At 44.0% G+C, this 19,953-nt stretch overlaps 1 protein-coding gene across 1 annotated transcript in view; it reads left to right on the plus strand.

Moving 5' to 3' along the window:
- LOC129406562 (leucine-rich repeat-containing protein 37A2-like) overlaps nucleotides 1-19,953 on the plus strand; it is a 49,874-nt gene extending 29,921 nt beyond the window's left edge. Inside the window, exons 8-16 of the mRNA XM_055144727.1 lie at nucleotides 900-971; nucleotides 1,821-1,895; nucleotides 4,170-4,288; nucleotides 12,226-13,967; nucleotides 15,302-15,406; nucleotides 17,791-17,834; nucleotides 19,073-19,127; nucleotides 19,211-19,353; nucleotides 19,449-19,953. Of these exons, the coding sequence (XP_055000702.1) occupies nucleotides 900-971; nucleotides 1,821-1,895; nucleotides 4,170-4,288; nucleotides 12,226-13,967; nucleotides 15,302-15,406; nucleotides 17,791-17,834; nucleotides 19,073-19,127; nucleotides 19,211-19,353; nucleotides 19,449-19,785 (2,692 nt within the window). The 3' untranslated portion in view covers nucleotides 19,786-19,953. The remainder of the gene's footprint in view (nucleotides 1-899; nucleotides 972-1,820; nucleotides 1,896-4,169; nucleotides 4,289-12,225; nucleotides 13,968-15,301; nucleotides 15,407-17,790; nucleotides 17,835-19,072; nucleotides 19,128-19,210; nucleotides 19,354-19,448) is intronic.

The following is a 19,953-nucleotide window of genomic DNA, read 5'->3' on the forward strand; positions in this document are numbered from 1 at the left end:
ATTACTTCGTTTGTGTTTTGTGACAGGGATTGGGGTTGGGATGGAAACATCCCGAATTTGGTGGAGGGAAGGTGTAATGGTGGTGGGATTGGTGTTTGAATATTCAGTGTAATCAAACATTGTGGACTAACTTGTAAAGTTAAAAAAAATTTGAAAAAGTAATATGGAGTTTATGCCCTATATAAAATTTTAAAAAAGAAGAAAAATAATATTTGCTGCAGAGCAAGGACTTCCTGCAGACATCATCACTCTCTGGGTTTTCTTTCATCTTTGGGGGTGGTAGGGAGACACACCCAGTGGTGCCCAGGGCTTACTCCTGACTCTGTGCTCAGGGATCACTCCTGGCTTATTGTGGGGCCTATATAAGGTGGCAGGAATGGAACACAAGTGGGCTGCATGCAAGGCAAGTACCCCACATGCTGTATTATTTGGCCTCTCTTCCTAGGGTTTTCAACTTGGAAAAATTTGTCAGCATATTTTTAATTTGTTCTACATTTGTGTTTCTCTCCACCCTCCCACCCTCTTCCCTCTTCACTTTATCATCTAGAGACTTGAGTGTTCCCCAAAGGGAGAATGTTTGGGGCTGGAGCAATAGCACAGCGGGTAGGGCATTTGCCTTGCACGCAGCCAACCTGGATTCAATTCCCAGTATCCCATATGGTCCCCAAGCACCACCAGGAGTAATTCCTGAGTGCATGAGCCAGGGATAACCCCATGCATTGCCGGGTGTGACCCAAAAAGCAAAAAAAAAATGCTTTATGGATTCTAAGCATGATTATAGATAATGACAGAAAATAATGTTTTTTCACCTTCTAGTTCCATGCTAATAAAATAAATATAAACTTTAATGCTAGTTGCTGATTATGTCTATAATTTTAATTTTATTGTATATTTTTTAGAATTCTCAGTCATAATCCTCTAACAACTATTGAAGATTCATATCTTTTTAAATTGCCAGCATTAAAATATCTGTAAGTATTATAATAGTTTTGTAGCTCATATGGTTTCTGCTATAATTTGCGGTCTTTATTTTTCTCCATTTTTGCCAAAGATTGTGTTTTGCATTGAATTTAAAAGTTATAATTTGAATTTTAACACTGGATTGTTGAATTGAGATTCATTGTCAAAGGAAAAGATTAAGAAAGAATGTACATGGGTAACAGCCAACAGAGGAAAAGAGCAATGTTGAGTACATATAGATAAGAAATATACATGTAGAAGTATTATTTATTCCAGAAAGTAATGAGTAATAATGTAAACATTACTTAAAAAAAGAAAGTAAAGAGGACCAGATAGGTGAGTGGTTGGAGCCCATGCACTGCATGCTAGAGGCCTGGATTCGACCTCTGGCGCCATGCGTGTTTCTCAGAGCTCTATTCAGAGCAACCCACAAGTACAGCACCTAGCATATCTCCCAAGTACTGCCAGGAAGGAAGGAAGGAAGGAAGGAAGGAAGGAAGGAAGGAAGGAAGGAAGGAAGGAAGGAAGGAAGGAAGGAAGGAAGGAAGGAAGGAAGGAAGGAAGGAAGGAAGGAAGGAAGGAAGGAAGGAAGGAAGGAAGGAAGGAAGGAAGGAAGGAAGGAAGGAAGGAAGGAAGGAAGGAAGGAAGGAAAATTTATTTAGTCTACCAAATTGTCATTAATTTGATGATAGAGAAATCTCTTATTTCTGTAAGAGCTCTCTGGAATTATGGTCTAGAGTAAACAGTTGACCTGGCTTTACAGCGAAGCCAGAATCAAATATATGCTTCATTAATCTCATCTACTTAACTCTAAAGCTTCTGCATTTGGATTCACATCATGCTTGTGTTTTCTCCCTCAGAGACATGGGAGCAACATCAGTGTTGCTTGGACCAGTCCAAAACATCCTCATGATGACTCTTGAATTAGAAAAACTGTAAGTTGATTTTTCTGACATTTATTTTCACTTAGGTTTTTAAGGCTTTTTATTTTTGTTTCTCAATCTTGGAGAGCCTGGCAAGCAACTGAGTGTATCCTGCCCACAAGGCAGAGCCTGGCGTATTCGATATGCCAAAAACAGTAACATGTCTCACAATGGACACGTAACTAGTTCCCGCTCGAGCAAATCAATGAACAGCGGGATGACAGTGCTACAGTGCCACAGATTTCTTTAAATGTTGGAGTACTGCTACTTATTCATCCATTGATTAGGCTAATTGAATTTGACATGCACTCCACAATACATTTTTTTATTCAGAATGTTAATTTAATTTAATTAAAAAATTTTAAATTGAATCATTGTGAGATACAGTTACAAAGCTTTCATGTTTGAGTTTCAGTCATACAATTATAGGACACCCAACCCTCCACCAGTGCCCACCATCCACTACCAATGTCCCCAGGATCCACCCCCTCGTCCCACCCCTACCCCTGCCTCTATGGCAGACAATCTCCCCCATACTGTCTTTTGTTGGACTGGAGTGCTAGCACAGCGGGTAGGGCATTTGCCTTGCACACAGCCAACTGGGGTTCTATTCCTCCGTCCCTCTCAGAGAGCCTGGCAAGCTACTGAGAGTATCCCGCCCGCACAGCAGTCTGGCAAGCTACCCGTGGCATATTCGATATGCCAAAAACAGTAACTAGTCTCACCATGCAGACATTACTGGTACCCGCTTGAGCAAATCGATGAGCAACATGATGACAGTGCTACAGTGCTACTCTCTCTTGTGTTGCTTGTTATGAATAGTATAAGATGTCATGAGACCAGAGGAGTGGCTGTGTGCTCCTCAAATTTTAAAAGTTTAGATAATTAAGGTGTGGAGAAATCTCTGCAGAGAGCTGCTCAGTTCAGAGTTTCTTTGTGTATCTGGATTTTGACCATTAAGGAGCTTAAGTGGCAGCCGAGGGCAGTTTGTGGGCATGACCTCCAGCTTCCCTCGGGGAGAGGGAGGCCAATGAGAGGGACCGGCCCATCCCCTATCCCTTGAGGCCTGGAGTTTGCTGTCACTGAACCTGTGTGCCTGCACTTTTCATTGTGTTCTGGAAGTTGGTGCCTGTCGGGGTTTTTAAGGGGCAGGTGGAGGGATGATGCCTGCCCCTGTCTGAGGCTCCCCAGTGAAGTTGGCCTGGCTTAAAGTCCGGAGGCATCTCGCAGAGAGCTGCTCGGTTCAGAGATTCTTTTGTGTGTCTCTGGATGGTGGCCCTTGTTTCCATCTTCTCAGAGAAATAAACTATTGGCATATGCCCTGCAGGATATGCCCGCTTGGCCGTAGGGCACCTCACCACCAGCCCTAACTGTGGCTTTTATCTCTTTCGAGATTTATGGGGCTCTGAAATATGGTTGGTAACTGAGCTTGTATAACTGAGCCAGACGTAGTTTGTGGGTTGGCTCCCACATACCAAACTTTTGGCTGTTTAGTTTCTTGGTAAACTTGCCCTAAGTTGTTGGGGTTCAGTCACAGGTACATCAGCAATTTTGGGTTATCAGGAAGCCAGAAGGCTCCATCTGGCTGCTGATGCTCTTGCCCCGCAGGTACAGGTTGACCTGCTGGTGGCACCATACCCCAGCTTGTTTATTTTTCTTAAGCTATGTTTAATTGAGTTTAAATTTATATATATATATATATTTTTTTTTAAGTTGAGATACTCAAGAATCCCTTTTGGTGTCTCATGGACACTGGGGATCAAACCCAGGTCAACTGTGTTCAAAGCAAATGCCAGAGCTGCTATACTATAATATTACTCTAGTCCCTATTTTCTCATAGTCTGAAAAAGTGCTTTCAGATTTCCCCAGGTTATAACTGGTATTTTTATCATTCTCTGGGAGCTGGAGAGATAGGATAGTGAGTTAGATATTTGCCTTGCATGTGGTTAACTCTTGTTCAGTCTGGCACTGTCTATGGTTCCCCAAGGCCTGCAAGGAATGATTCCTGAGTCGAGAGCCCAGAGTAATCCCTGAGCACCACCAGATATGACTCAAAAACAAAACTCAATTTTCTGAGGGCTGAAGTGATAGTTAGAGGGGTTAAGGTACACGCTTTGCACGCATCACCTCCCAGTTGGGTTCCCACCACCACTGAGTTCAAGCAGCGCCTCATCCATGCTTCTCAGGAACATTTTGAATAGCTGCACAGTGGCTTTGGCTGCCTCTTCTACCTACTTAAAGTAACCCCTTTACTCTGCACTTAATTCTCTGTGTTTCCATTCATAGGATATTACCTAGGCATCTCACCTGCTGCCTCTGTCAATTTAAAGTTATTATTGAAATCATGTGCAAGACAGTCAAACTACATTGTACCACTCAATGTTCTACCAGTACCACACACTGTGGTGAGTCTGAATTGCCTGCTAATAGATTTTTAATTTATGTTTTATTTTAATTTTAATCACTGATGGCCCATTTTAAACTGATTATGTAGTTGCATTATTTCTATTAAGAGTTCAACTCCCTATATTTCTAAGAACTATTTCCCGTGGTAAAAGTCAGAATCTCAGTTACGTCTTTACCTTAGCAGTCTATGCATGACCTGAGACTCAGAGGAATGGAAGAAAGGGATGGAAGTGGGGAAGGGAGCTAACACTAATGGTCACAAATGAGGGCCACACTGTGGGCAAGGTACTGGTCCTCCAGATGAGAGCTCAGCCACAGAATGCAGTTTGTAAACAGATTTTATATACAGCAGATCTCAAGCGCCCTTTTCTTCATAGGACAGGTGTCGCTACTTTATTGCATGTGTTTTTGTAATTCAGTAGGCAAGTACAAGTCATACTGTCTTATGAAAATTTTGCTTAGAGCCTGAGAATTTCTGGTTTTCTAAGCAGAGGTTGCCATTCAATCCTTCTAAGGATGGATGGCCTTGTGGATTCTTAGACCATCCCCACCTCTGAGCCTATTTAGAACTTTAACCCTTCCATCTACAAAGCACTCAGGCGCCCTTAAGTATTTTTCCACATAGTAAGTTTACTGACCTTAGCTTGATAACTTCCAAAATGTGTTTTTAAGGGCCCAGGAAAATAGAACAATAGGTTAAAACACATAGTTTTCATGTGGGAGGTGTGAGTGCACCCCCCACAAAACAGTTTCTGAAGCACTGCTGGGAGTATTCCTTGGGTATTACTGAATATGGGGCATGCATGCATGCGCACGCGCGCGCGCGCGCACACACACACACACACACACACACACACACATGAAACACCCAAAAAAGTGTTTTCATGCCGGGATAGTATGACTCTGATTTGCTAACAGTAATTGGGCACATCCATCACTTTGCTTCTTACACAAAGATAGTGTTATTGTTAAAATCAACTTTTAGCAAGTCTATCACTCCCTTCACAAAGGTGGGCATAACAATCATTTTCAAATCACCTTTCATAAGATGAACATCAATCCTGGGGAATTTGGGGGGTGTGGCGGGGAGAAGATCAGACTAAAAGGGATGTACAAACTGTGGTGTCTCGACACTTTGGTGGTGGTCCAGGTGAGGTTCACTTTGTACATGGAAACCAATAGTGTTGGTACTATTGTAAACATGTTACTCCAACTGCAATAATGTTAGAGAATAACTAAACCAAATAATCGAAATCAGAATAAGATACTAATAACATTTTTTATTTTAGGTGAGGAGAAGCAAAACTAAAAGTGTTAAATGTGTCTAATGCCTAGATCGAGTGTTCCCATTCTGGGACTCTTTGCAAGTCCATGCTTCTTCCTCACTTCCCTTAACTCCCTCTCTAAACTTCACCATCACCAAAAGCACTTTGAATTCTTCAGTAGAGTTTGGTCGGAGAGATCATCTAGCAGCTACAACACTTGCCTTCCATATGGCAGACTTGAGTTGGATACCTAGCATCCCAGATGGTCCCAATTACTAGCTGCAGTGATCCCTGAGCAGAGAGAGAAGTAACCCCTGAACATTGCTGGGTTTGGCCCCACCTCCCCCCAAAAGAAACCCAACTACACAATGTTATACTTGACCTTCTAGCAGTCAGAAATTTTGTATGGTTCCCTAACTAGAGCTGGAAATAGTAGGAAGTAAGTGAAGACAAAATACACATCTTATAAGAGCTGTATTCCCCAATTTTGGTAGCTCTGATATTATTTCAGGAGCCAGAGAGATAGTACAGTGAGTAGGGGACTTGCCTTCCACACAGATGACCTGGGTTCCATTGCTGGCATCCTATATAGTTTCCCAAGCACCACCAGCAGTGATTTCCTGAGCACGGAATCAGGAGTAACCCCTGAGCATCACCAATTGTGGCCCACAAACAAAACAAAAAAGATTATTTTCTAGATTTTATCAACATTGCACATTGACATATACTCTGGCAAATCCATTAACCTATCCTTAGACATCTGCCCAGATTCAACAACATCACACTAAAGGCTAATAAGCGAAAGAATTACTGGGTAGGTGGAGGAAGGGTGCATTCAGATGAGGATCTGATTTCTGGAAGAATTTCTTCTTCGTCTATGATGGTAATAAGAATATTATCACCCAAAAGAGGTAGAGAGAAAAGTCCTCTCTATATGGGCAGGACAGGATAAAGGTATGGGAGTATAACAAGTCATAGTTGAGGGACTGGAGAGATGATCTAATGGAAAGAGTGCTTGCCTTTTTTTTTTTTCTTTATTGGGTCACAACCGGTGATACACAAGGGTTACTCCTGGCTCTGGCAGTGCTCAGGGGACCATATGGGATGCTGGGATTCGAATCCGGACTGACCACATGCAAAGCAAATGACCTACCTGCTGTGCTATCGCTCCAGTCCCTGGGTGCTTCCCTTTCATGCAGTCAACCTGGGTTCGATTCCCAGCATCCCATGTGGTCCCCCAGGCACCACCCAGAATAGTTTCTGAGAGCAGCACTGTAGCACTGTAGCACTGTTGTCTCATTGTTCATCGAGTTGCTGAGAGGGCATCACTAACGTCTCCATTGTGAGACTTGTTGTTACTGTTTTTGGCATATCGAATAAGCCACGGGAGCTTACCAGGCTCTGCCGTGCAGGTGGGATACTCTCAGTAGCTTGCCAGGCTCTCCTGAGGGACGGAGGAATCGAACCCGGGTTGGCTGCATTCAAGGCAAATGCCCTACCCACTGTTCTATCGATAACTCCAGCCTGCTGGACATAATTACCTTAAAAAAAGATTTTTAAATTAATTTTTAATTTGCTTTTGGGGGCCACACCCATTAATGCTCAGGGCTTACTCCTGGCTCTGCACTCAGGAATTACTTCTGCTAGTGTTCAGGGAACACGTGAGATTCCAGGGATCAAATCTGGGTTGGACACATGCAAGGTGAATGCTCTACCTTCTGTACTCTCTCTCTAGCCCTGCATTTATCTACTTTTATAAGGCGGTTCTATATTATTTTAAAAGTATACTATCAACAATTATGCAAACAAGTATAAGTAATAGGCACATGTAAAATTTAATTAAAGTAAATATTTAGCCATGATAAAGATTTTTTTTTGGCTGGAGATAGTAAAGCAGGTAAAGTGATTGCCTTGCGTGTAACCAACCCGGATTCAATCCCTGGCATCTCATATGGTCCCCCAAACGCTATCATGAGTGATTTCTGAGTGCAGAACCAGAAGTACCCCCTAAGCATTGCCATGTAGTCCCCTCCCCCCAAAAAAATCCAACTATTTTTCAAATGTAGTTTATCTTTTTGATGCATTCAGAGCACCAAGTCTAAACTTTATCATATATCATTTTACATATTTGCTTAGTACACCTTATTATGATCAACAGCAGGCTTGTTTTGTTAAACTTTTGTCAAACGTGATAATTGTGAGCCATAAAAATAACTAACTAAAAAATTAAAAAATATTATTTTTGTAGTACATTAAACCATTCAAATTTCTTGGGCTTATTCTTTTTTTTTAATATGTATCCTCGTTTATTCTTCCTTAAAGATTCTTCAAGACACATTTAAGAATACCCATCAGAATTCGACTAAAAAGGCCATATTTTTCCACATTTTTGGATTTCTCTTAGGAATCGTGGTTTCCCAGAGCCATCCGTAACCTCTTGGTCCTGATTGCACAGCCACCTTTCTTATCTAGGATTATAGATTTTGAGCATTTCTGGGTCATCCCTGCTTATCAAATAATATCCTTGCCTCCGGCATGCACCTGCCTTTCTTGTTAAACAATCTTTTCAGTACCTTCTCTTAGGTTAGCTTTACATGCCCCCAGTTTTGAACACATTCATACCTTGCATGTTAATGCCTCACTAACTTAACTCATACTTTCAATGAGGATTCTGTGAAAGTCTCTTTATCCTGAACAAAAAGGCTTAGAAATTACGGAGAAAATTTTATATTATATCTGTATCAATTGCTGCAATGACGCATTTTTTCACCTGATCTATCTGATATCATTCTCTCAACCACCCTGGAAGAGATAAGCTGTTCTATTAGCAAACAGGGCAACTTGTGTCTTCTTGGATATCGCCAAACTGAACTAGATTTCCACTAATTAAATTGTCCTCCATCTACTGGAGAACCACGGGTTGAATTGGAGGCTTCTTTCTAAACTTCTTCTTTTTTTAATATGTTTATTTTTTTAATTTGTGAGTCACTGTGAGGGTATAGTTACAAATTTACCCATTTTCGTGCTTGTGTTTCCCTCATACAATGTTTGAGAACCCATCCCTTCACCAGTGTCCATTCTCCACCACCAATGAACCCAGTATCCCTCCCACTCTCCAATCCCGTCCTCCCCACCCCATCCCGCCTCTGTGGCAGGGTATTCCATTTTGTCCTCTCTCTCCTTTTGGGTGTTGTGGTTTGTGATAGGGGTATTGAGTGGCCATCGTGTTCAGTCTCTAGTCTACTTTCTGCACGCATCTCCCTTCCCGCGCAGGATGTCCAACCACAGTTTACTTGGTGTTCCCTTCTCTATCCGGGCTGCCTTTCCCCCAGCATGTGAGGCCAGCTTCCAAGCCATGGAGCCAACCTTGGTATTATATACTACTATTCTTGGGTGTTAGTCTCCTACTCTGTTATTTTATATTCCACAGATGAGTGCAGTCTTACTATGTCTGTCCCTCTCTTTCTGACTCATTTCACTTAGCATGATACTTTCCATGTTGATCCACTTATATGCAAAGTTCATGACTTCACCTTTTCTAACAGCTGCATAATATTTCATTGTATAGATGTACCAAAGTTTCTTTAACCAGTCATCTGTTCTAGGGCACTCAGGTTTTTTCCAGATTCTTGCTATTGTAAGCAGTGCTGCGATGAACATATAAGTGCAGATGTCATTTCGACTATATTTTTTTTGTTTGTCCAGGATATATTCCCAGAAGTGGTATTGCTGGATTAAATGGAAGCTCAATTTCTAGTTGTTTGAGAAGCGTCCATTTTGTTTTCCAAAGGGGCTGAACCAGTCGGCATTCCCACTAGAAGTGTAGAAGGGTCCCTTTCTCCCCAATCCTCTCCAGCAGTGGTTGCTTTTGTTCTTTTGGATGTGTGCCATTCTCTATGGTGTGAGGTGGTATCTCATGGTTGTTTTGATCTGCATCTCCGTGATGATTAGTGATGTAGAGCACTTTTTCATGTGCCTTTTGGCCATTCGTATCTCTTCCTTGGGAAAGTTTCTGTTTATTTCTTCGTCCCATTTTCTGATGGGGTTGGATGTTTTCTTCTTGTAGAGTTCAACCAGTGCTTTATATACCCTTGATATCAACCCCTTATCGGATGGGTATTGGGTGAATATCCTTTCCCATTCTGTAGATTGCCTTTGTATTTTGGTCATGGTATCTTTTGCGGTGCAGAAGCTTCTTAGTTTAATATAGTCCCATTTGTTTATCTCTGTTTCCACTTGGTTGGTTAGTTGCATGTCATCTTTGAAGATACCTTTAGCTTCAATATCGTGGAGGGTTTTTCCGACCTTGTCTTCGATGTACCTTATGGACTGTGCTCTGATGTTGAGATCTTTAATCCATTTTGATCTGATTTTTGTGCCTGGTGTCAGGTCGAGGTCTAAGCCCATTTTTTTGCATGTGGTTGCCCAGGTATGCCAGCACCATTTGTTAAAGAGGCTTTCCTTGTTCCACTTCACATTTCTTGCTCCCTTATCAAAGATTAGATGATCATATATTTGAGGTTGTTCTTGGGCTTATTCTTATGCTCCTCTAACTCAGGGTTGAATTATCTAATAGCTGCATTATTATGTCTGCAAACTTTATTAAATAGTTTCTCTGATAAACCTAAAGAAGATCCAAATACATGTGATTTGTTTGACATACCAGGAACTAATCTCATAGCCATCCCAATGATACATTATGAAAAGTTTTCAAATGTTAATAGTGATTGATGGCATTAATATTTTTCAATTAGCTTATAACAGTTATAAGATAGATTCTAACATGGACCTTAGTGTTAAATTGTGTTATTAAAAGAGTAAAACTATCAGCACAAAGAATAAATTATTAAATTAGTTCAGTGTTTATATAAACCAATAAGCATGAAGAGCAGGTAGACATTAAGAAAGGTATATTTTACTCAAAAAGTGTAGACTTTAAATCAGAATTTGGAACTTGCTCAATTTTAACCTTAATTTTTCTCTATCTAAAACACTCCTCCTTAATCATAGAGGAAGGTCACTTATCTCTAAGATGCATGTTATTTAAGTCAGCTGTGCATCAATCCTGTCCTGTGGCTGAATCACAGACCCAAGGTTAGTTAGTTTTTAATGATCTGAAATACTTTCAGATTCACAGAATACAGTTGGAACCAGATTATGTTGAATTCATAACTCAACAGACTTCAATTCTGAATTCCTAGAAATCAGAATTGCTAGAATTCTGAAGCAGAACCAGGAGTAACCCCTGAGCATGGCTGGGAATGGCCAAAAAATAAAACAGAAGTCATTGTTGATCTGTAAAGAGTCTAACTGGGCAGCAAATATTTCTCTTGAATACTAGGCACTTGGTCCTTGGGGACCAGTGGAATAATCATATTATTATTGTTTGTGTGTTTGCTTGTTTGGGGGCATACTCAGAGTTGCTCAAAGTTTACTCCTGACTTTGTGTTCAGGGGTCAGGCCTGGTAAGGCTTGAGGGACCCTATGGGGTGCTGGGGATCAGATCCAGGTTGGCTGCGTAGAAGACAAGTACTTTATCTACTCTACTGTCACTCTGCCCTCCAGTGGAATAATCCTAAATACATGTACTGAGTGAATTTATCTATATCTATTAAATTAGTATATATATATATATATGCACATAACATACATGTAGAGCAGTCGGAGCGATAGCACAGTGGTTGGTCATTCACCTTTCACGCACCTGACCTAAATTCGATTCCTCCGCCCCTCTCAGAGAGCCTGGCAAGCTACCCATGCGTATTGGATATGCCAAAAACAGTAACAATAAGTCTCTCAATGAGAGACGTTACTGGTGCCCGCTTGAGCAAATCGATGAGCAATGGGATGACAGTGACAGTGACATATAGAGTAATATATATACATATATGTATATATGTATATATATATATACACACACATATACATATACCTCTCTGAGAGCCCGGCAAACTACTGAGACAATCCCACTCACATGGGCAGAGCCTGGCAAGCTACCTGTGGTGTATTCAATATGCCAAAAGCAGTAATGATAGGTTTCATTCTCCTGACCCTGAAAGAGTCTCTAGTCATTGGGAAAGATGAGTAAGGAGAGGCTGCAAAATCTCTGGGCTTCGAGGAATGGAGACCTTATTGGTGCCTGTTCGAGTAAATAGATGAACAATGGGATGACAGTGATAGTGACATGTACTGAGCTTCATGCCTTATTTATTCTGAATAAATAGCGATGACCACTTCATTACTCCTTTTGTCAATCACTGTCACTGTCATCCCATTGCTCATCGATTTGTTCGAGCGGGCACCAGTAACGTCTCTCATTGAGAGACTTATTGTTACTGTTTTTGGCATATCCAATACGCACGGGTAGCTTGCCAGGCTCTGCCGCGAGGGCTCCATACTCTCAGTAGCTTGCTGGGCTCTCTGAGAGAGGCGAAGGAATCGAACTCGGGTCATCCGCGTGAAAGGCGAATGCCCAACTGCAGTGCTATCGCTCCAGCCAGCCTTTTGTCAATCATAGGTGTAAATTTAGGGTTTCCCTGTTCCCCGTCCCACCATACGGCATTCATTTACTGATTACTTATTTGCTTGCCTGGGATTTCTGTCTGTCGATGCTCCCAAAATTCTCCCCAGTCATCTTTCATGATGACAAGCAAGCTCTTTCTTTTTGACAGATGAGGAAGAGTCCATAAGCAACACCAAAGGGGACTTCATGAAGGTTTTACAGGCCCGAAAGAGGACAACCAGCACCGAGCTAACCATTGAATCGGAGAACACCTCGCCAGAGAGGAACAGCATGTCCCTTTTAGTGAACGAGCAGCTAGACGTGAATGATGAGAGTGATATCAGTACTGGGCTAAATTACATAGTGCCTTTTCTCCTGGATGGGAACATAGGAGATTTTGAATCAACATTGTTATCCTTCGTTAAGCTCCTTTTTTCAGATATGCAAGATGGAGCAAATCCTCTGGAACATTTGAAGAATAGCACAATTCCGATGTCTCTACAGCTCGACTCCAACAATACAACATACAATAAGTCGAAAAGTCTCCATTTTCTGGAAAGCTTGATAAATGCAGGAACTCAAGCAAAAGTTCACAAAGCTAGAAAGAGAGAGAAAACTGCCACGCTGGTCAGTTCCATACTTTTTGGGCCCAAACAGAAACATCACATCTTTCCGAAGAAATTGAAAACTGTCTGGCCAAAGAGAAAGCACTTAGGAAAGGTGGAGGAGGGGGAGAGGCAAGCACTGCAGATGAGCAGCACGTTCAAGAACCCCGGGGGCCTCCAGAAGAGGCGCTTCAAAGAAGGGGGCAATCAGCACAGCCTAAGGAAAGGGGAGGCTCTGCCCACGACGGGGAACATTGCCCAAAAAAGAAGGCTCAGGCAGCCGGCCCCAAGAGAACCGAAAGAGCTTCCCTTGGCAGGGAGGCCCACGAAATGGGTGGAAAACTCCTTCAATGAAGAGGCCTCCTCCATCCAGGAGCACAAGGCGGTGTTCTCCATGCCCCTGAAAGAGTTCTCCATGGGCAGCCCATCTGCCGCCACTCCTAAAGTCCCATCCGAGAACCCCAAAGACCTAAGGGACATTCTCCGCGTTTTAGAAGACGCAGATGCCAGGGTTCAGAACATGAAGTTTCCCAGGCCCATCCCACACAATGGAACAAATTATAATTTTCAGAAATCTTACTCTCACCTGGGACGCAGAAGGGCCAAAGCCAGATCGAATACAGAGACGAAGGAATCAGCACCGGAGAGGCCGGTGCGAGACGCCAAGCGGCCTCCTTTCGCTGCGGTGAAGAGCCTCATCAAGTCCCCACCAAGAGAGGAGTCTCTGTCTTGGAGAGATCAGGACAAACCTTTGCTCCAGTCCTTTCAACCTTCACACTCATCTGCAGGAAAAAGGACTGCAGAAAGCACGCATGCTGCTAATGGGACAAACACCAGAGGCATCACGGTGCCAGAGAAAACTGTCGGTAGCAAAGGCACCTCCCATGAGAAGGACGCCCCGATGGTGGACAACCTCATGCCGACTGTCAAGCAGTCCAGCGAGATGCAGTGGGAATATCACAACGTGGCCACAGACATCGTCTCTGCCACACAAAGACCAGACCCAAGAGAACAACTGGAGATGGAATACATCCAGCAGCTGCGGTCCCTTATCCCCAACAATAACGTGAGGAAGCTCATTGCTCACATGATGCGGACTCTAAAAACGGACTGCTTTGAGCCTCAGTTGAAGCTGGCATGTGCCACGCTCCTCTCTGAAACCGGCCTCCTGATGAAGCGTCTCAGTGAGCAGGAGGAAGGAAAGGTTCCCAAGCCAGAATGGGATACGGACCAGTGGAAGACTGAGAACTTCATCAGTGACAATACCGAAGGCCAGGATGAACAGAAACAGCCAGAGGAAAGTGAGGTGAGGACAGATTTTTTTTCATAGAGTCTCATAAGTGAAATAAGTCAGAAGAAGGACAAACAGAATGATTGCACTCATTTTTGGGATGTTAAAAAATAAATTAAATCTTAGTATGAGATTAACACCCAAGGACATTTAGAAACAACGACCAGGATGAATGGTCCACAGTTGAAAGCCTGCCTCAAGGGCTGGGAGAGAGGGCAGCTGGGATAGAGAAGGGATCACGATAACAATGATAGTTGGAAGGGATCCCTCTGGATGGGAGACGTGTGCTGAAAGTGAGTAAAGGATCAAACATGATGACCTCTCAGTATCTGCATTGCAAACTATAATGTCCAACAGGGGGGTGTAGAGTGAGAGGAGAGAGGAGACAGCAAGAGAGAAGGGAGAGGGAAGAAATGGGAAAAGAGAGAGGCGGAAAGAAAAGGTGAAAGAGAGGGACAGAGAGGAGAGAGAGAGAGAGAGAGAGAGAGAGAGAGAGAGGTGGGTTGAGGGTGGGGGGAGGTGGCAGGAGGGATACAGGGATGTTGATGGGGGGTAATGTACACTGGTGGAGGGACAGGTGTTGGAGCACTGAATGGCTGACACTGGATAACAATCAGGAAAGCTCTGTAACTGTATCTCACAGTGACCAGGCTCAGGGGCTTCTGGGGCTCTCAGGCCATGCCATGAAAGAACACGAGCAGGAAGACCAGGGTCTCTTGGCTCTCCCTCTTTTACTTGCTCGCTCTCTTTTTTGTGGCCACACAATTTTGACTACAATAATGATGGTCCCTGTGCTCATTTATAGAAAGGTAGCACTGTTCCTAGGAGAGGTGTGAGAGGACCTAACACACCAGATAAATAAATTGTAGAAGGAAAGGCTACAGACAAGATGGTGTAACATATCTGGTGTGCTCTGTAAGAACATATTGGGGCCAAGGAGAAAGTTCAACACGAGTGCCCCTGAGCACTGAGCCAGCAGTAGCTCTGAGGACCCTGGGTATGGGCTGAAAACAAAAACAAAACAACCCCAAAACATATCAAACAAAAGCCTATAGTCCACTCATTTGAGAGAATGGGATTTTAGACTGTATAAGAATAGTTAGCCATTCTTTCTAATGTGCTTAAGAATCCTTCCCATTTTTTTTGTCTAATTGTTCTTGGGTGCTGGGGCGATAGTACAGTGGGTTAGGCACTTGCCTTGCATGCCAACACCCCAAATTCTATCCCCAGCATCCCTTTTGGTCCTCCAGGAGTGATTTCGAATTGCAGAGCCAGGAGTAACCCCTGATCATCACTGGGTGTGGCCCCCCAAAAATAATGCATAAAAATAACTGTTCTTTTTCTTTCAGCTCACAAAAGAAGTTCCAGGATATGGCTATAATAACAAATTATTCTTGGCAATATCTGTGACTGTACTCGTGATGATATTGATTATAATTTTCTGTCTCATTGAGGTAAGAACAGTTCATTCAGACTTCCAGGATTTAATCTGTCTTATAATAGATTCAGGGGCTACAAATGGAAAATAGAAGCCCCTTTTCCTCCTATGACACTTGATTTTCCTCTTCAGTCTTGAGTAATGAGGTGTGCTTGCTTCTCATATTGCAAAGATGATCCCAGGGCTTGTGAAGAAACCTGACTCCTGGGAGGTCACTGTGGAAGTGAAACCAAAATAACAAGCTCTTAGATAACTTTGAAGATAAGAAGGATAGAGATGAAACAAAAAGATGAACCCCCTGTGTGCTGTTTGGGGACTACACCCTGCAATGTTCAGGTCCTGCCCCCCAGCTCATTGCGGGGGGCGGGGCGGGGGGGGAGTGTCACTTCTGGTGGTGCTCAGGGCACCTTGCAGAGCTATGGATCCAGCCTGGACCTTCTGCATGCAAAGCATGCACTCGGACCATTCAGCTCTCTCACTCTCTCTCTGGTCCCAATATAAATTTTTTTCCTCTTTTAAATTCAAAAGAATGTCAGTGGTTTGATGTACTCACCACTCACTGACATTCTTCTACTGACTACTTTCCTTGTTGACTGGAAGGATCAAAATGGAGAATCTCCACCCTCCTGGGACTGAAAGATAAAGGTGTTGTTGTCCTGCTGATCAGTGCAGTAGCCCTCTTTAGGTTTAAGGTCTGTCCTGGTAGATGAAGTTAAAACTGCAGCTAAGACAGGGGTGATAGCTCCGAGGGCTAGTTTCCATACTTTGCATGACGGAGACCTGGATTCTATCCTCAGCACTACATGGTCCCGCAGACCCACCAGGGCCATCAGGAGCTCCTCCCAAAGAGCAAATCAAGTTGTTCCTGCATATGCTGGGTGGCTCCCAAACCAAACATACGCATACTGCAGCCTGAGCCCTCATTGGGCTACTCTGATCATGGCAGGCGTGCAGTAGTTACTCCAAGGAGCTCAGCTACATCTGTCTACTGTTCAATTACACACCACTGACTTTTCCCAGCAGGCACATTAAATAAGTGATTTAAGGGCCAGGGAGATAACTCAAAAGACTAAAACTTCAACTCACTTTGCACATGGGAACCCCAGGTGCTAGCCATAGTGCTACCTGGTCCCTGAGTACCACTCCAGAAGTAGCCCCCACAAGTACCAACTGCCAGGTAGAGCCTTAAAAAAAAACCAACAGCAAAATGTGATTGAAGGGGTTCGGGATCTAGGTTAGTGGTGTTGCACTTGTCTTGCGTGTGTGAGGCCCTGGGTTCGATCCCTGGCACCACCACAACAACCAACAAAGAATTAGAATAAATTAGAAGTGACGGTGCTGAGGAAGAGCTCTCTGAGCCTTTGATATGTGTAAGCTGCTCATTTGTGACATCACCAGCAAACACAGCACTGATTTATGCCAACCACAGTACAAGGCGTTTCCTATATGTTGTCTGGTTTAATCCTCGCAGTCCTCTAAGGGCAGCATTAGCATCCCTCCATTCTTGCTGTTCTTGTCATGCTGGGTACCAAACCCCCGTCTCCTGCATGCAAGGCAGGCATTCTCCCACTGAGCTACCTCCCCAGCCCCATCATCCCACTTTCAAACATGAGGGTCACATGCAAAGCAGCCCGTGCTCCTTATTCCACTGTTCCATTTTATCTCCTTAAGGACAAAAACACGGAAATGTTTAAAGTATTGAAATTTCAGTAGAAGTCGGTCTAACAGTTGACATATTGATTTACTTATTTATTTATTGGGGGCTATCTGTGCTCAGGGCTTATTCCTGGCTCTGCTCTCAGGGATCACTCCCAATAGGGTTCAGGGAACTATCTGGGGTCCTGGGATCGAATCTGGGTCAACCACGTTCAAGGGAAGTGCCCCATCCACTGTATATTTATAGCTCCAGGAATCGACATATCTCATAGAAGCTTTATTGGATTTGGTTTGTTTGGGGAGGAAACATTGCAATTGCAACCAAGTTTTGTCTCCTGTAAGACTCGACTCTGCTCGTTGCATTGAGGTGGACTCCTCACTGGGGATGAATAGTGGCGATGGGAAAGGCATCAGACTGGTTCTTGACATTGTTTAGAAAACATTGTTAAAAAGAATGTTTCTGTGTTTGGGTATTGGCAGATACTTTGTTTCCTACCTCATTTTTTTAAAATTTTAAATCTGGATTAATGTCCTGAATTTCTCTAAAACAGTCACTAAGCTGTATTCCTAACTGTGCCCCTTAAGTCATGTGCTGTAGGAGAGTCCAGGGACTATTAATCAGAAGAGAATTCCTGTTCTCAAAAAGTGACATCAGTGAGTAGGTACAGCAAAATCAATGGATTTAATAAGGTTGTATAGAGATTGGTCACCGCGATAATCATGATCATATTTTTTTTTAAACAGATTTATTCTCATAGACCAGAGGAGTGTAAAGATGGAAGATCCAGGTAAATATTAGTCTGTCAATCTTTCATTTACCTTGGAGTGTCCTTCCCCGCCGTGCTTAGGGACTCTGGAGCCCTTCCGTGTGCTACTTGGCCCTATGACCTGGCCTGAGTTCAGCATTAGTGTCTTAGGGCCCCGTAAGGCCAGGCTGCTCAGTCCCCCATGTGGGGTGGCTCTGCTCTCAGGGATCACAGCCCACCTGTGCTCAGGGAGGCCATATGGTGCCAGAGACCAAAGTTGGAGGCTCACGCCCAAAAGGCCCTTTTAACTCTCTTTCCAGTAGCTTGAGGCTACTCTAGCCTCATCGCTCAGTGTGGTGCCAGGAATTGAACCCAGGGCCTCACACATGCAAGCCAAGTACTTTACCATTGAGGCACATCCCCCAACCTCTGTCTCTAACTCTTATAAGAAGGAACCGAGGGAAAATGGAAACTACCTTGCCCTTGGGGGTGCACTGCTGGTGAGTGGGAAAGAGCATGGTCCCTGTCCCTTGGGACCTCTCCATTGATGACCAGAGTCCTTGAACTGGGAGCTGCGTTTCTTATCTCCACTCAGCGCCCACTTGCTCTGTACACACGCACTGCCTGTAAAGCTCGAGACTGTTCACACAGTCTCCTCTGTTCACACTCAAAACCCATCGCCGTGCCTCAGTGTGGTTCCTGCCTTTGATGCTGATACCTGTGGCTTCTTTGCTCACTGGCGATTGTCTGCAGGATGAAAGCTAGTGTGCTAAAGAACTTGGCTAACTGCACACAGGCATTTACTCTAGTTCAGCATCTGGGATAAAGCAGCTGGGACGATAGAATCACCTCCCCCAACCAAAACTTCCGGTAAAGGGTGCCTGAGAGACTAAATCCAGAGGCAACCAGTGGAAAGGCTTCTGGACAGACTCTAGTGCTTTCTCTCAGTGTGGTGGGCAGTTTGTTCATTGCACAGGGCATTTGCTGGGGCCATGGTGGTGAGCACAACTACATGTCATTCCTGTTTTTCTAGCCAGGCTACATGTAATGGTCTCTTGAGAGACTGTGTGGTCCCTTTGGAAGGACCCAACAAATGTCTAAAAACTGCCACAGGTATGCATGGAAACTTTGTCAAGGTGTCAGGTCATAGTGGTTTGACTCATCATGGCTCCAGACCTAGGTACCGATGTAGTTATCCTAACAAGACCAGAGACCTCCATCCTAGGAAGCATGGGAAATGGGTGAATGATGAATGATGTGTGTCCGTGTTTTCCTCCAAGGATCTTCTTTGGATTATTGCTTCGTAGGAGAAGTTCAGTGGAACATGAGCCTCAGGTAAGCAAGGGGAAGGAGGGGCACTGAGGCAGGACAGGAGTGGGCCGGGGTGCAGGATCATGAGCTCCCCTTGCCTTTTCCAGGAGGACTTTTTCTGGCGAAGGCGGCCCCTGTGGTTGAGGGACATGTATCAGCCACTCAATGCCATACGTCAGAAAAACATGGCACGGAAGCTACACGACAAGGATTCCTCTGACGAGGACGAGACTTTCAACAGAAACCAAGGGTAAATGATGGGACAGGTCCAATACCAAATTGAAGTCAGGAAGAGGTGCAGAGGGGGGACGTCCATTGCGAGAGCTGACTGTATTCTTGTTCCAGGGAGCTCAGAGTAGTGAAAACAGAACTGACTCCTGAGGAGAAAGCAGCCAAGGAGACCAAAGCAGCCATGAAGTCCCAGGGAGCACGGAAGACTCAGGCACCTCAGCGCCCCCCACCACCACTTGTCCCCCTGGCACGACAGACCAACAAATCTCTACATGACACCCTGACACCACAGACTCCCCCCCAGTCACGACAGTCCATCAGGTCTTCACAGCCCCTCTCAGCACGACAGTCCATCAAGGCTCCACAGGTCCCCCATGCACGAGAGTCCTTCAGATCCCAGGAGATCCTGTCATCACTGGAGATCTCAACTCAGATTGATGAGGAGCAATAGGAACCATCACCGGAGGACATGGTGTTAGAGGCCCCACAGTGAACGCAAAAGTTTTAAAATGTGCTACCAGTATAAAATGCGTTACCAGTATATCCTGGCCATTACCAGTCTTACAGGATTGTGGAATACCAAATTGAAAAAATGGACTAAAACAATGACGTGATACAT

Source organism: Sorex araneus, chromosome 7 (assembly GCF_027595985.1).
Source record: "Sorex araneus isolate mSorAra2 chromosome 7, mSorAra2.pri, whole genome shotgun sequence".
NCBI lineage: Eukaryota > Metazoa > Chordata > Mammalia > Eulipotyphla > Soricidae > Sorex > Sorex araneus.